This window comes from Zonotrichia leucophrys, chromosome 19 (assembly GCF_028769735.1).
Source record: "Zonotrichia leucophrys gambelii isolate GWCS_2022_RI chromosome 19, RI_Zleu_2.0, whole genome shotgun sequence".
NCBI classification, from domain to species: Eukaryota; Metazoa; Chordata; class Aves; order Passeriformes; family Passerellidae; genus Zonotrichia; species Zonotrichia leucophrys.
Genome location: NC_088188.1, coordinates 5,555,563 through 5,570,228, shown reverse-complemented (window position 1 = coordinate 5,570,228; position 14,666 = coordinate 5,555,563). Strand labels below are relative to the sequence as shown.

General features: G+C 44.8%; 1 protein-coding gene across 5 annotated transcripts in view; it reads left to right on the top strand.

Moving 5' to 3' along the window:
• Positions 1-14,666, top strand: part of AP2B1 (adaptor related protein complex 2 subunit beta 1) — a 79,827-nt gene that overhangs the window by 6,113 nt on the left and 59,048 nt on the right. For all 5 annotated transcript variants that reach the window (XM_064729542.1, XM_064729538.1, XM_064729539.1 and 2 more), the window contains exons 3-5: positions 511-616; positions 2,512-2,647; positions 4,783-5,028. In XM_064729542.1, coding sequence (XP_064585612.1) covers positions 511-616; positions 2,512-2,647; positions 4,783-5,028 — 488 coding nt within the window. The remainder of the gene's footprint in view (positions 1-510; positions 617-2,511; positions 2,648-4,782; positions 5,029-14,666) is intronic.

The following is a 14,666-nucleotide window of genomic DNA, read 5'->3' as shown; positions in this document are numbered from 1 at the left end:
CCACTGGACTAAACACATGCTGTCCTGTTTCAGGAACCCACAGCATTTGGGCTCTGCTCCAGCTTTCTGAGGAAGCTTTCAATGATGAGCAAAACTTAAAAAAAGTCTGGGCAAAATTCCTAGCTTAGTTTGTTTCTTACAGGCACGAATCTGGCATCTCCAAGTATCTTTTCATGCTGCTTATGTAATGGTTGCCTCAGAGAAACAGATGCTCCAGGGATGTGGTTTGGTGTCCTGGAGGTGGGAGAGCTGCCACACACAGCTTGGTTCTTGTTTGTGGCATTTTCCTCTGCAAGGTGGAGTCATATCAGTCCCTTGAGTGTTGCAGCTTTGCTTCTCAGTGAGCCATGTTCTGCACAAGGTCTGACAGCTTCCAAGTGCAGCTGGGCCAGTTTTATGATTCCCATAAAAGGCCAAGAAAGCAAAAATTCACTCTTGAATTACACCAAAAACAAGACCCTTTTCTTCTCCTGAGAGGTTTAATCTGTTTGTTTTTCTTCCTTCTGCCAGGAGAGATTTTTGAGCTGAAGGCTGAACTCAACAATGAAAAGAAAGAGAAGAGGAAAGAAGCTGTAAAGAAGGTTATTGCAGCCATGACTGTGGGGAAGGATGTCAGGTAAAAGCAATTTGTACCTGTGGCACCTCAGCTTGTCCTGGGACTCAGCTGTGGTGGCACATGTCCCTGGAACAGCTGAGGATGGCTGTGCCTCAGTCCCAGGTGTCTCAAACTCCTTGCTGTCACTGAAAGCAAGAGAAACAACTGTTTTCAGTGTGGATAAAGCCTTTTTCATTTAAAGCACACCCAGAATTCAGCCATTTTGTATGGCACTTTGAGTGATGTTTTCTTGCTGCTTGCTGTCCTGGGTTTTAATGTTACAAAGATAATACCAACTTTTTCTTAGCCTTATCTGGCACAGCTTAAATTTAAGGTGCATTTTAAAATGGCTGATGTTAAAATTGAACCTGTGTCTTAGTGCAGCTGAAGGACACTGGCATTTACTGTCCCCAGTACTGTTTTCTGAGAGAAGCAGAAAAACCTGTTGGGATGAATGCTTTCTGCCTTTCTCCCTCCTGTTCCTGGAGCCCAGCAGAGAGTCAGGGATTCTGGATTCAGTCAGGGATTCTGGATTCAGTCAGGGATTCTGGATTCAGTCAGGGATTCTGAATTCACAGCAGCCTGGTCTGTTGCCACGGAAATCAATATAAGCTTGCAAATTCAGCATCATGACTTCATCATAGAATGAAGGAACACATAAACCAAAGGGGAAAAAAAAAACCCTAATCTTTTCTGCCAGCAGCATTTACCCATCACCTTCAGATCCCCACAGCAAACCTGGGAGCTGCAGAATCTTTGTGTAACTTCTTGTGTTATTCTGCAGTGCTGTTTGCAGATGGCTGCTTGACATTTGAGTGAAGCTCAGCTTGACAGTGTTTAAGCTTCTGAGCACTCTGGACTTTGCTAGTCTGGAATTTGGTTCTTCATAAGTGTCCTGCATGACCAAAACATTTTAAAGCAACATTTTTCCTCTTGTGGGTTCATTTCCAGGCCTGGCATGGTAGAATTTCCTTGCTTGGTGAACTCCTTAGTTAAAACATATTTAGGAAATGGCATTTTCACCTCCTCCTATGTTAAAGCTGTAGAAGAGAATTAAATTATTATAATAAAAGCCATTGCAAACTGCTTTGAAGGGGAAGGTGACCTTTCATTAAACAGCAGGGTGCTTAAAGTGGAACTTCTGCTTTTCTGGCTTCCTTGATATTGTTACTATCCCCTTTGCATGCCATGCAAGCTCTGGTTTTTATTTTGTGGGTGGGAATGTGGATGTGCTGGAGGGCAGGAATGCTCTGCAGGGGGATCTGGGCAGGCTCAGTGCATGGGCTGAGACCAGAGGTGTGAGTTCAGGTCACAGCAACCCATGGAACACTCCAGGAATGAGGAACAGCTGCTGGAAAGATGGAAAAGGACCAGGGATGCTGGTCAGCTGTGGCTGAACATGAGCTGCTGTGTGCCAAGAGAGCCAGTGGCACCTGCCTGTATCAGGAGCAGGGCAGTGATTGTCCCGCTGTGCTGGGCACTGCTCAGGCCACTCCTCAAATCCTGGGTCACTTTGGGGCCCCTCATGACAAGAAGGACATTGGGGGGCTGGAGCATGTCCAGAGGAGGGGATGGCTGGAGCACAGCTCTGATGAGGAGCAGCTTTGGTGGGGGGCTCAGTCTGGAGAAAAGGAGGCTCAAGGGGGACATTGTCACTCTCTGAACTCCCTGCCAGGAGGGTGCAGCTGGGGTCAGTCCCTTCTCCCAGGTGACAATGAGAGGAAATAACCTCCAGTTGTGCCAGGGAGGTTCAGCTGGGACTGAAACAGGCAGAGGTGGAGTCACCATCCCTGGGAGAGTTTTAGAAGGTGTTCAGATGTTGCACTTGGGGATGTGGTTGTGGCAGTGCTGGGGGAACTGCTGGCATTTCCTAACCTAAACAATTCTCTGCTTCCATCCTTGTGTTGTGTATCCAGCTCTCTGTTCCCTGATGTTGTCAACTGCATGCAGACTGACAACCTGGAGCTGAAGAAGCTGGTCTACCTGTACCTGATGAACTATGCCAAAAGCCAGCCAGACATGGCCATCATGGCTGTCAACAGCTTTGTGAAGGTAACCTGCTCCCCTGGCACATCAGGAAAGGGGCCAGCACAGTGCCTGCCAGCACATCTTTGTCCTTTGGGAGCTTTATCTCTGCTTTGGGGCTGGGCTCATAGAGGAGGGTGCTGTGTCCACCATATCTGAGTCCTTTCTCAGTTGTTCCTTCTGGTTATTGCAGAGGAGATGACTTCAGCAGCTCTGTGAGTGGCTGTGAGTGAACCTGCTCTGGGGAAAGCTGCTTCTGTTGTTTTACCAACTTCTGGTACTGGAAAACAGATTTTATCTGTTTCATCTTCCAGCCTTTGTAGTATCTGAGACATGAATATCAAACTTCCTGTTTGAATGTTCCAGCTGTGCTCTGTGTGGCAAACCTTTATCTCTGGTGAAACTGAGAGACAGTTCACTGGAAAAACAACAGCCTGATTGCTGGCTTGCCTTTAGTTCTCTTGTCAGGTTGCCTCTCCTTATCTAGGAAATGTTATTCCAGTCCCATGTTGTGCAAGAGAAAACCCAGTGCTTAGAAGAAGTTTGAGTGTTATAAAATATAAGACACTTGGGAATGGGATTGAGTTCCAAAGTTTCTTTTGTGGTTCTTGAGGCAGAAGGAGGTGAGGGCACCTAAACTGAGAGATCTGCTCTTCTGGCAAGAGAGGATGTCTCTGTCGTCCTCTCTGGAAAGAATATTGTCTGTCTTTAAAGTGCAATTCTGTTAGAATAGAGTTACAAAATGATATTTTCCATCTCCCACCCTGCAGAGGGAAGCCTGGTGTCCCTTTTGGCAGCTTGAGGGACAGATGTTAGTGAAGAGCAAGTGCTGACACTGGTCTGCACTAACTCAGCACTTCCCAGTTCAAGGTGGGGAATGCTCTGGTAGGATGTGTCACTTCTCTTGCAGGCTTAAAATTAATTTTTCAGCTGCAGGAAATTTGAACAGTGGAAGGTAAATGCTTTTGTAGGTCATTCTGTAGCCATCCTTTTACAGGCTGATTTTGGAGGAGCTGTAGATGGATTGGATGCATGGAAAATGATGTAGGCTTGGAGTAAGAAATGTATTCCTGTCTGCCTTTTCTTTTTCCTATTTAGAAAAGCCCCTCTAGAGTGGCCTTTGCTTAGTGCTCCATGTGTTGTAGCTTAAGGGATGTTTGTGTTTGGCCTTTAAGAAATGGGCCTTGATGACTGATGCATTGTGCCTAGTTGTTGGTTTTCCCCATTTTATTTCTTGCTCCTTTAAACCAGAAAGGTTGGAAATCAGTAAATTACTTTGTGGTGAGATTTTGGGTGCTGAGAGCTGCCTCTCCAGCTTAGCTGTTGGATCATGTTAAAAGCAGCTTTGCTGGGAGAATAAAGGGACAGGAAACATCTCAAGACAGAGTAAAATATTTCTGTGAAGCAACAAGTGCCCTTTTACTCCTGATCTGAAGCAATTGCCTGGCTCTTAGCTCTTGGAATCTCTGCTGGTCAGAGTGACTCTGAGGTGTGTTAGAAAGTCTCTTTTCCCAGCCCAGCAGTCAAAGAAGGAGTCAGAACTCTTCTGTTCTCGTTCTCAAGGTTGTTTATTGTTTCTTATCTATAAAATTCTTTCTCTGACCCTCCAAGGTCTGTCTGACAGGTCGGGTCAAAGCACACTGGTGTTATCTTTTAGACTAAAAACTACTTATACAATATTTACCAGAACTTCCCAATACCTATCACCTATGTTAGACAGTGAGCTTCTACTCTAAACTCGTCTAAAAATACCAACATCACCCAGAACATGGAGACTGGGAAGAACAAGGAAAAAGGACAAGGCACACCCAAATTCCTCCATCTTGGGATGCTGAGCTCCCATTCTAAAAACCTCAAAAATCTATTTTCCATCCCATAACAAACTAACTATTATTCTACTTAAACTTCCTTGACTTGTAATTCTTCCTATAAAGGTTGGTAATTGTTTTTTCCAAGGACTGAATCAAAGGCTTAGGGATCTTGGGCTCTGAGCCCCTGGGCAGGGTGTCAAGGTCAGAGGAATTTCCTGGGTTCCGACACTTAGCATTCAATCAGAGAGATGCTGCTTAAGTAAGAGCAGCCTGGCTGCAGGGAATTGCTGCTGCAGCTGTGTTTGTGTGGTGGTGCAGATGTGCTGCAGATGTTTCTGTGCTGTGCTGCAGGACTGTGAGGACCCAAACCCGCTGATCCGGGCGCTGGCCGTGCGCACCATGGGCTGCATCCGCGTGGACAAGATCACCGAGTACCTGTGCGAGCCCCTGCGCAAGTGCCTGAAGGATGAGGACCCCTACGTGAGGAAAACTGCAGCTGTCTGTGTGGCCAAGCTCCACGACATCAATGCCCAGATGGTGGAGGACCAAGGGTTCCTGGATTCCCTGCGGGATCTGATTGCAGACTCCAATCCCATGGTAAGGCGTTCCCAGCACGCTGCTTTATTGTAAATTTCCATTTACAGGGATGCATCTTACTCCATGTTCTCAGATGCCTCTGACTCCATGTTCTCAGGAGGCTAATTTATTACTTTATTATACTATATTATATTAAAGAATACTATACTATACTAAAGAGTACAGAAAAGATACTTACTGAATGCTAAAAAGATAATAATGAAAACTCACGACTCTTTCCAGAGTCCCTGATTGGCCAAAGAGTCAAAACAACTTCACACCAGAATCCAATCAAGCAATCACCTGTGGGTAAACAATCTCCAAACACATGAGCACAACACAGGAGAAGCAAATGAGATAAGAATTGTTTTCCTTTTCTCTGAGGCTTCTCTTGCTGCCTTTCAGCTTCCCAGGAGAAAAACCCTGAGTGAAGGAATCATGTTCAGGGAATGTGAATGCCACATGCTTGAGTTTGTGTTGTTTGGAAATCACAAATGTGAAAGGTTCTGGCATGATTTTGGTTAGGTTTGGTTGTTGCCTCAGAAAACAGGGAGTATCTTCTGTTGTTTGATCTTTTTTGGGCTTTTGCCTGTTTTAACTTCTTGGCCAGGCGAGTCAGAAGAGCAAGAATTATGTGATGCTGCTGCCTTGGTGACAGCTTGTAGCTCTTGCTTTCCTGCAGGCTTTGGCTGTTCCTGGAATAAGAGTTTGGATGAATTAATTTGTTAATGCAGATAAATTCACTGGCTTGTAATGAGTGGAGAAAATCAATGCTAATGTTTTAATAAAGTTAAATGAGTTGTCAGAGGAGAGGTGGAGATCACGACCAGGAATTTCACATGAGTAAATTACCTACTAAATCAGCATTTAATTATGCTTGATGAAGGGTCCATGTCCAAGCCAGGTGTCTCCTGCTATTATTTTGTGACTAAAAGGTGGTGGCCAAGGAACTGAAGTGTCCCCCTGCATCATCCTTTCATTGAATTCTGTTTCCTGCTGGAATCCAGGCAGCATACCAACATCAGCCTGACCCTTAGCAGGGAAGAAAACTTCTGCAGCTCAGTTTTACTCAGAGTTTAAGAACGTGACTGTACTTTTTTAGCTCTTTTAGAGAATGGACTCTTGTTAAAGAAGTAACCTCGTATTATTAGGGCAGGTTTAGCAGCTCTTTCTGTGGTGCATGAATCAAACCACAGAATTTCTGTCCTGCTGTAGTCTTTGGGCACCTGAGATAAACCAAGTGCAGGTGATGAGGTGCCATCCCCTTTAGCAGCAGAGTGAAGGCTGCTGATGGCTCTTTGTAGGACTCTGTAGAGACAGTAAAACTCGAGGTGTCTGACTGTCACAGGCAGCAGTCTCAGTGGTGGTGTCTCTCAGGAGATGCAGACACTTCTTTTCTCTGATACCCAGCTCTTTTACAAGCTGTTCTTTTTATCTGCCTCCCTGATTTATTTTTTTTTCTCATGCCAGGCTTCTGTGTGAATATTGATGACTGCTTGAAGGTGCTTTCTTTGTCTAGGCAGCTCTGAGGCTGCTGAAACACCTGCTGTTCCAGTTCAGTGTGGGGGGTGAAGGGACTGGCTTGGGCTCCTTTAGCTCCACTTCAACGTTCCCTGGTGTTCAGCAGCTCCCAGGCAGCAGAGGAGCTCAGGGACAGAACCTCCTCTTCTCCCAGCCATGCTTCCAGCTCTGGTTTTATTCTGATTGCAGCCACATGGAGGTGAGGTGAAGAGTTCTGGCTGAAAAGATGTGCTGCTTCAGGAGAAATAACAAGGTTTTCTTGCCCTTTGTGCTTGTTGATCTCAGTGGTTTGGTAAATGAGCCACTGGCTGACAGGAGAGCATAGATATGTATTTAAAAAGTGCATTAACTTAATATAGACTTAAAAGAATGGTGAGAAGAGGAGAAATAAAGGGCAATGTGTGTTCCATTTGCTGAATAAACCTCCAAAAGTAGCACAGGGCTTCTTAATAAAACATCAGGAAAATTCATGAGCTGCTGGTGGTAATGAGGGTGGGCTGGGGCAGCTCTCCTGGACCTGTGCAGGGTCACTGTACCTGCCTCATGTTGTAATCAATGCTCTTTCCAAAACTGAGGGTTCACAGCAGGAAAATGCACTTTGGAGGAGTGCTGGTGATGAAGGAGAAGCCTGGGGTGTGTTTTCAGGTCTGCAGGCTTGGAAATTATTCTGTAGCTGCTGTTCTATTTCCCAGGTTTTACTGTTGATGGGGCATAATATTTCTTCATTTTAAGACTGCACGGGGAGAGATTTTATCAAAGGCTTGATGCTCTTAGAGCTGGTGATTTAATACAATATTTAATCTGTTGTGATTTTAGTAGAACAGGAAAAGAAATTTTAGAGGAAAGAAATTTTAGTAGAAATTTCAACTTAACTAACCTTTTAGTTAAGTTGATCCTCTTGGAATTTCCTTCCTTTGTGGCACAGTGATTCCTTCAAAAGCTCAGGAATTATCCACCCCTAGTTAAGGTTCATCTTCCTGGGCAAACCATCCACCTCATTGCTTTCTCCATGTGAAACTTCCTGATGACCTTGAATTGTGTTTGCCAAATAAGTGATATTTGTGTGCAAGTTGATATTTATTTTATTTATTTTTCTTGGAATGCAGTCCTGCCTGGAAGGTCTTTTTAAGTAAAATGTGTGTATCAGTATTGGCTATCAAAAAGCAAAGATTGCTGGAAGGAATGGATACAGATGGATCTTTTCTGATGGATCCTATTCCTCTGTAAATGGTGCATCTCAATCATTGCAACCTGTTAGCCAAGCTCATTCATATTTATATTATAAATGTTTCTCCTCTTTTGATGGCTTGTGGAAATGGGCGACATTAGATACTTAATGAAGCAGAATTTTTGAGATGGGAAATCCACATTTGTTCTCTCTTCTGAGAAATGAGGATTTTGAGCAGGAGCTAAAAAAGGCTGCAGCTGAAAAATAGTCTTCAAGAAGGGTTTTATTATGGCTTTGGAATTGGTTGCCTCTAGCACATGAGCAAGCTCTAAGCATTTGAGCTGGGTGTTGGTGGAGGAACATCTCCATCTGTGGTTCACTAATTGCCTCATAATTGTGCAGGGATCAGGGTGCATATTTCTCTGGGCTCAGATCACCTTCATCATAAGGATGTCTAAGTTGGAGGTGACCTTGTCAGAAACATTTTGGCTTTGTTCTCCTTTTCCTTATATTTTTGGATTAATGGCATTATTCTGTGTTAATAAAGCAGCAGCCTTTGGGGATGTTCAGGGCATTGAGGTGCTGTAGGTGCACAGCCAAGGCTCTTTCCCCTTTACCTGTTTTATTTTTGTTGTCAGGATGTTGCCTTAGTTCACATGAGGTGATTTTCTGTGCAGGTGCATCCTCTGGGTGAATTAATTCAAACTTGTAATTGCAGATATATTGATAGGGCTGTATCTGGTGAGGTGGGCTGGTGGCTTTTGCCATGACAGCAGAGTTCTCTGAGTTGTGTTGTGCAGGCCATGACCCAAAACCCTTTACAAGGGCAGGGTTCAGTTGCCCTGCACAAGTTTGATTGTGGAGAAGTCTTTAATCTCATTTTCCAGATGCTCTGAGGTGCCTGTGGCTGCCCTTTGCCAGTTGGGATCCTGCTGAAGAGGATCCTTCCATAGAGGGGGAGCCCTCATTTCATCCCAGAGCTGCCTTAAGACAAATCCTTCTTTTTTCACCCTATTCATGAAGCTCAGCACAAGCAGGACTGGAGGAATGTAAAGCTGGGCCTGGCTGCCTTGGGCTGCTGCACTTGCTGAGCCCTCAGCACTTCTCTTGCTGGTAACCTGGGTGAAATGCAACTCAGAAGCCTGTACTAACAAAAATGTGCTTCCAAAATGAGATTTCTGTGCCCTGTTACTGCAGAACACCATTCACAGCCAGCAGTGAGTAACTGTGAGGGGAGAGAAGTGGGAGTGTTTCACACCCACTGGTGGCCAGAGCTTCTCTGAACCCATGGAAAAACCTTATTTTGTTCTTTTTTTCCTGCTGCTGTCTTGTTCTGGCCTTGCAATGGCTGCTCCTCCTTGGAGCACTGGAAGTGCTGAGCCCAGGAGAGGGAGAGCAGACCACGAGATGGCAGCAGCTGAAAGCAGAACCAAAGCTGACTATCTTTAGACACTTTATTTTGTAACTACTTCCCTCCTGGTTTATTTTTTTTATCCCTGCACTTGATTTTCTTCAGGAATGTAAATATTAGCAGAAAAACATGAGAGGAAATCCATCTAAAACCTTAACATTTGAATGGAGCAACCTTTCTTTCCAAATATTTTCAATCCTTGACCTTCTAAAGTAACTTTTAACCCATGGAATAGATTCACTGCCAATCTCTGTTATCTACATGGCTTAAGTTAACTGATGTCACCTTCTCCCTGCTATTTTCTAGGTTTTTAATTCCTTCCTGCAGCATTTCTCCTTCCTCATGCTGGATCCAAGGTTTTTCAGGTGTGGCTGTTCTGTGTTTTTGTGGATTGTACAGACTCTTTTTGCTGTGTTTTACACCCTCTACATCACAATTTATTGGGAGAAACATTCTTGGGACTCAGCACAGAGTAAGCTGAGATCACATCATTGATTAAAATGCACCAAGTGTGTGGAGTATAATTAAACTCTCTTGTAGCTGGGAGATTTTTTACCTTTAACACCAAGAAGGGAATCTGAGATCTGACAGTGGAGATGGTGAGGTCCAGTTTGATCTAATCCACATTCCCTCCAGCAGTATTGAGTTTCCACAGTTCACAGATGAGACTAAAACCCTGTAGAGATAAATCAGAGTGTTCTCCTGCTGTGCCTACAAGGGATGGGGGTTCCTTCCCTGCCAGAACTTCAGTGGGTGTGTGGGACTGCCTGGATGACCCTATGGAAGAAGATGATCTTCCTTTATATTTTTCCTACTAGCTAACAAGCAGAATGTCTCTGAGCTGATGTCCTGAGGAATAAGCCTGTTTAGAAACAAAAAAGAGCTTTTGCCTCCTGGGTCTGTCCTCTGCTGGAGTTTTATCCTTCTCTTTCTATTAAAGCTGAGAAAAGAACCCCTTGGTGAGAAACTGGTGATCCCCTGAGTCCCAGAAGGACTTTGTGGGAGGCAGTCAGGGATGTGGGAATTGTCTTATCTAACACCACCTTCTCCCTGGGCACAGGAGGTCACTTGTTCCTCATGGGGACTCTCCCAGCCCTGTGTTTTCCCTGCAGCTGCTGTTTTCTCTGGTGGGAGGAGTGAGCTGTCACTGCTGGATGAATTCATGATTCCTGCTCATGAAGGTTGTAAGGATTTGACAATCCACATCCCAGTGTGGAGCTGAATATTGCTGGGAGCTCTGCAGCATCTCATCAACCTGGGGCTGCTCCAGGATTCCCTTTCTGTCCTGTGGGCAAAAAAATATCCCTCTTCTTTTCAATCCAAGCACTGCAGATGCAGGCTGGGTCTTGAAGTCTTCCAACCATGCCTGAATTGATCCTGTGTGTGGTTTAAGGTTTTTTTATAATGTTTGTGCTGCAAGTGGAGATAATATTTCCTTCTGGGAGACACTTGATGGCATTTGTGGGTGGAATTTCTTTTACCCAGTGATGGATATGTTGCAGTGAATGAGAACATTGCTTGGGGCTCTTGGGGAGTGGTGGTGGTGGCACTTTGGAGCTCTCTAATGGATGCTTGTGCTGTTTCCATCAGGCTGTCCAGGAGGAAAAGCAACACTTTTGGTAAACTGTGCAGCCAAAAGTGGCAGCAAACTGGCAGAGAGATGGGGAGAAGCTGTGGAGGAGCCTGTCTGAGCAGGGGCTGTGTTCATGTGTGGTGAGGTGCCAGGGAGAGGAAATGTGGGGGATTGCCTGGCACTGCAGAAACCAGCTGTGTGTGTGGCAGCAGGCACAGCAAAGACTTAAATAGGGAGAAAGGGAGAGCTGCCACCTGTGCCTGGTGGCACAGCTTCTGGTTTCCCACTCTGAGCCCCTTGTTGTGCTGCTGAAAGCAGCTTTGGCTTTGGAATGAGCTCCTGCAGGGGAATCTCACTCACTGAGCAGGTGTTTTCATCCTGAAGAGGTCTGAGGGAATTTCAGGCATGCATGTGGGACTTGGGTTTTTGTTTGGTTGGTTTGTGGTATGAAGGATTCAGTTCTTGAGCATCTTCCCTCAAAGATGTGATTTTTTTTTTTCCTGTGTTTTCAGTACTGGCAGAGGTGAGGAATTGGGTAATTTGGGAATTTCCGTGGCTCCACGGTTTATCTTCCCAGATATCTCATTTTATAAAGCTTAATTGACAAATTCATCTATCAGAGACTTGTCTCCTTCCAATTACAGCCACCAGTATGTGCCTAATTTCCAAAATATTAGTCTTGCTGAACAGATCATTCCAGGATCTCTGACATCCATCACTTTCTTGGGAATTTTGTTGACATGTGCCTACATGTTATTTTCCATTGGAACAGCCACTAGTAGCTATTGACAAATACCATTTGTCAGCTAATGTTGTGGTTGTGATGTTTTGTAACTCTGCACCCCCCTTTTTAGGGCTCTGTAAGGAATTTGGTGCTTGGCTGGTCCTTTTTTCTCAGCTCAGATCAGAGACAGCCCATTTGCCACTGGATGGTGCCAGCGAGAACCTCTGCAAGGAAAATTGCAAAAAATAAAGCAAAACCTTTCTGATGTGCCTGGTAGGTGCCTGATCCAGACTGGGATCACACCACAGTGATTTTTGGAAGGGGAACAGGGAGCTGCAGACCCTCTGTGTCTTCCCATGAAATTTAATTTCCTGCACTGAGGGCTCAGCTGTGCCAAGAAGCCCCTTGTGATGGAGCAGCTTCTTGCCCACCTACCACAAGAGTTTCAACAGCTGTGGGAAGCTTGTTTTCCTGCCTTACAGCTCACACATCCTGATTTTTGCAAGGATATGAGAGCAGGAGTGATATTCCAGTCTGCCACAAAGTGCCATTTTTCTGCTGGGAAGTGCAGAAAAAAAAAAAAAAATAACCCAGTTAGGGCAAGCACATCGTGGGAAGTATAACACTTAACTTGCCTTGCATAAAAATTCAGCCCACTTGCAAAAAGCAAGCCAGGAGGTCTTCCCCACCCAGGCAGTTTTTGGGATGTGATCAGGAGCTGGGAATGTGTGAGTCTCCCAGAGCTTTATTTTATATCTATACATATAAACAAGCACTGACAGTGTGAGAGGCTCATGGGGGCTCTCTGACTTGCAGGGTTGAGCCATTTCATGGAATTATTGAATCACAGAAGGGTTTGGGTTGGGAGGGACCTTAATGCTCAATTTGTTCCATCCCCTGCCATGGTCAGGGACACCTTTCACCTTTCACTGTCCCATATTGCTCCAAGCTCCATTCAGAACTTCCAGGGATGGGGCAGCCACAGCTTCTCAGGGCCTCACCACCCTCACAGGGAAGAATTATTTTGTAAAATGAGAAATGTTAAGGTTCCTGGGCTAATGTTAAGGTTCCTGTTCCTAGGGAAGCAGAATAAGGAGGGCTTGGAGATAAAAGTGATGATGTGAACAGGATGAGGGGTCTTGTTCTCTGGAGAGCACCTGGCAGGGACATTCTGGGCACGCAGCATGCTCATAAAAATGAGTGGCCCTGTGAGACACCCATCCATGGCTGCTCTGAGTCTCCCAGCTGGGAGCCTGTGCTTGATGGCACAGATGCACCCTGCCAGCCCAGAGTGCTCTCTGAAATGGCAGCACCTCAGAATCATCTCCTGCAGCCTGGCTCCCTTGAGGGCAGGAGCCTCCAGCTGTGGAGGGAGCGCTGCCTTCCCTCAGCCTTCTCTGAGCCCCCTCATTTTTCCTCTTTTTCTTCATTTCCCCTTCACTTTAGCAGCATGGCAAGCCAGAGGTTCCTGTTTCAAGCAGCAGAACATTGTATTTCATTAGCTCCATTACACACTTGGTTTAATTTCCAATTAGCTTGGGATGCTGGGGAAATAATCTGATTGCTTTGACTGGTTGGCGTTCTGGATGTGCCGAGCTTCCCTCCTGTCCCCCCAGCCCCTGCAAAGCTTTGCTGTGTGGGCTGCCAGGCAGACATGCAGGTTTTCAGCCACCCCCTTCCCTCCCTGGTGCTGTTTGGAACCATTTGCTGTGAGCTGAAGGTTTGAGCTGCCAGAAGGAATCACTTGGAAATCACAGCGCTCCTACCTCTGCAGCTTCCCTGGAGGCCGGCTCTGGTCTGCCTGGCTGCAGAGGGAGCTTGTCTGGAGGTGGATTTAAAATTGTTGGGTTCTTCTTAAAGCTGTGATGTAGATTTAAGTGTAGAGGTTTGGGCTTGGTCTCTTTTTTTATTTTATTTTTAGTTTTTAATAAGAGCCTGGGAGATTTTGATTATCCTCATCCCAATCATGCTTCTCCAAGAACCTAAATGTATTGGGTAATTCCAATAAATTCCTCCAAATTTTTCAATAAATTTCTTTCCATAAATTCCTCCAAATTTATCAATAAATTCCAATAAATTTCCTCCAGTAATTTCCTGCAAATTTGTCAAAATTCCTCCAGCCAAAAGGAGGTTTATTGTCATTCAGCTCATCCCATGCTCCAAAGGGATGTTGCTGTGGCTGCATTTGAATAATGTCATTGTGTACCCAGGGTAAACTGATTTACATCAGCAAGCCAGGGACCTGTTATTGTTATTAATTATTATTAATTCTTCAATCTGCTCTGCATTTTTATTTTCTGGGGGATTTTTAGGCAGATCATAATTTGGTAGCTCTAAGCTTCAAGTTGGCATTCTTAATTGCGAGTCAAATGAGGCATTTTCCAGTGGAGTTAACTTGGAATTTTAAAAGCTTTTTCTGTTCATTAGCTGTTTATGCTCACATTTCTGTGGCTACTGTTGACTTCTGGGTTTTTTTTATTATTTTTGAGAACTCAAGACTACACCAGCTGTTAGTTTTATGTACTTTAAGTCTGCTTCTTCCAGTCTATGGGATAAAGTATACAAGTGGTTGGTTTCTCATCAAAATAAACATGGGGCATGTTTTGAAAAGCAGAGAACACTTTGTTTGCTAAAGAAACTTAGGAGTTTTTGCAGTCAGCCTGTGAAACTTGTCTAGTTCCTTGGTCCTATGCCATTTGTAAATTTATCTTACTTTTATGTCTAATTTATCTTACTTTTATGTCCCTCAGCAATTCTATATTTTTTTATTTTAAAGAGAAAATAACTGTTCAGTTACTAAGTTAAATAAATCAGTTACTTCTTGTAACTGATCACTTTGTTCTTGCTGTTTAATGTAGTTGGGCTTCCTGATGTTGTGTTGCTGTGTTAAGGAAGAAGTGTTAACCCAGCTGGAGACTTAAGGTTCATCTTTGATGTTGCAGAGTTTTTTAAAAAATTTTTTGGCCAAAAAACCATCTTTTTAAATATTTCCAGTGATGCTCCATGAGTGCCAAAGCACCCAGTGGATTGGCAGGTGATGGAACACCAGAATTGGTACTGAGTTCTTGGTTCTTTATGGATTTTTGCCATACCAGGGTGAGAACTCTTAGTGGGGGATGCTTCAATCCTTGACCTGAGCTCTGCCTGGGTGGGTGTCCGGTTTCGGCTGTTTGGATGGCCTGGAAAGGCCCGGGGTGGCCTTGGGGCAGCCGCGTTTCAAAGGAGCAGAAGAGGCTTCAGTTCTTTTCTCGGTCTCTGTGTT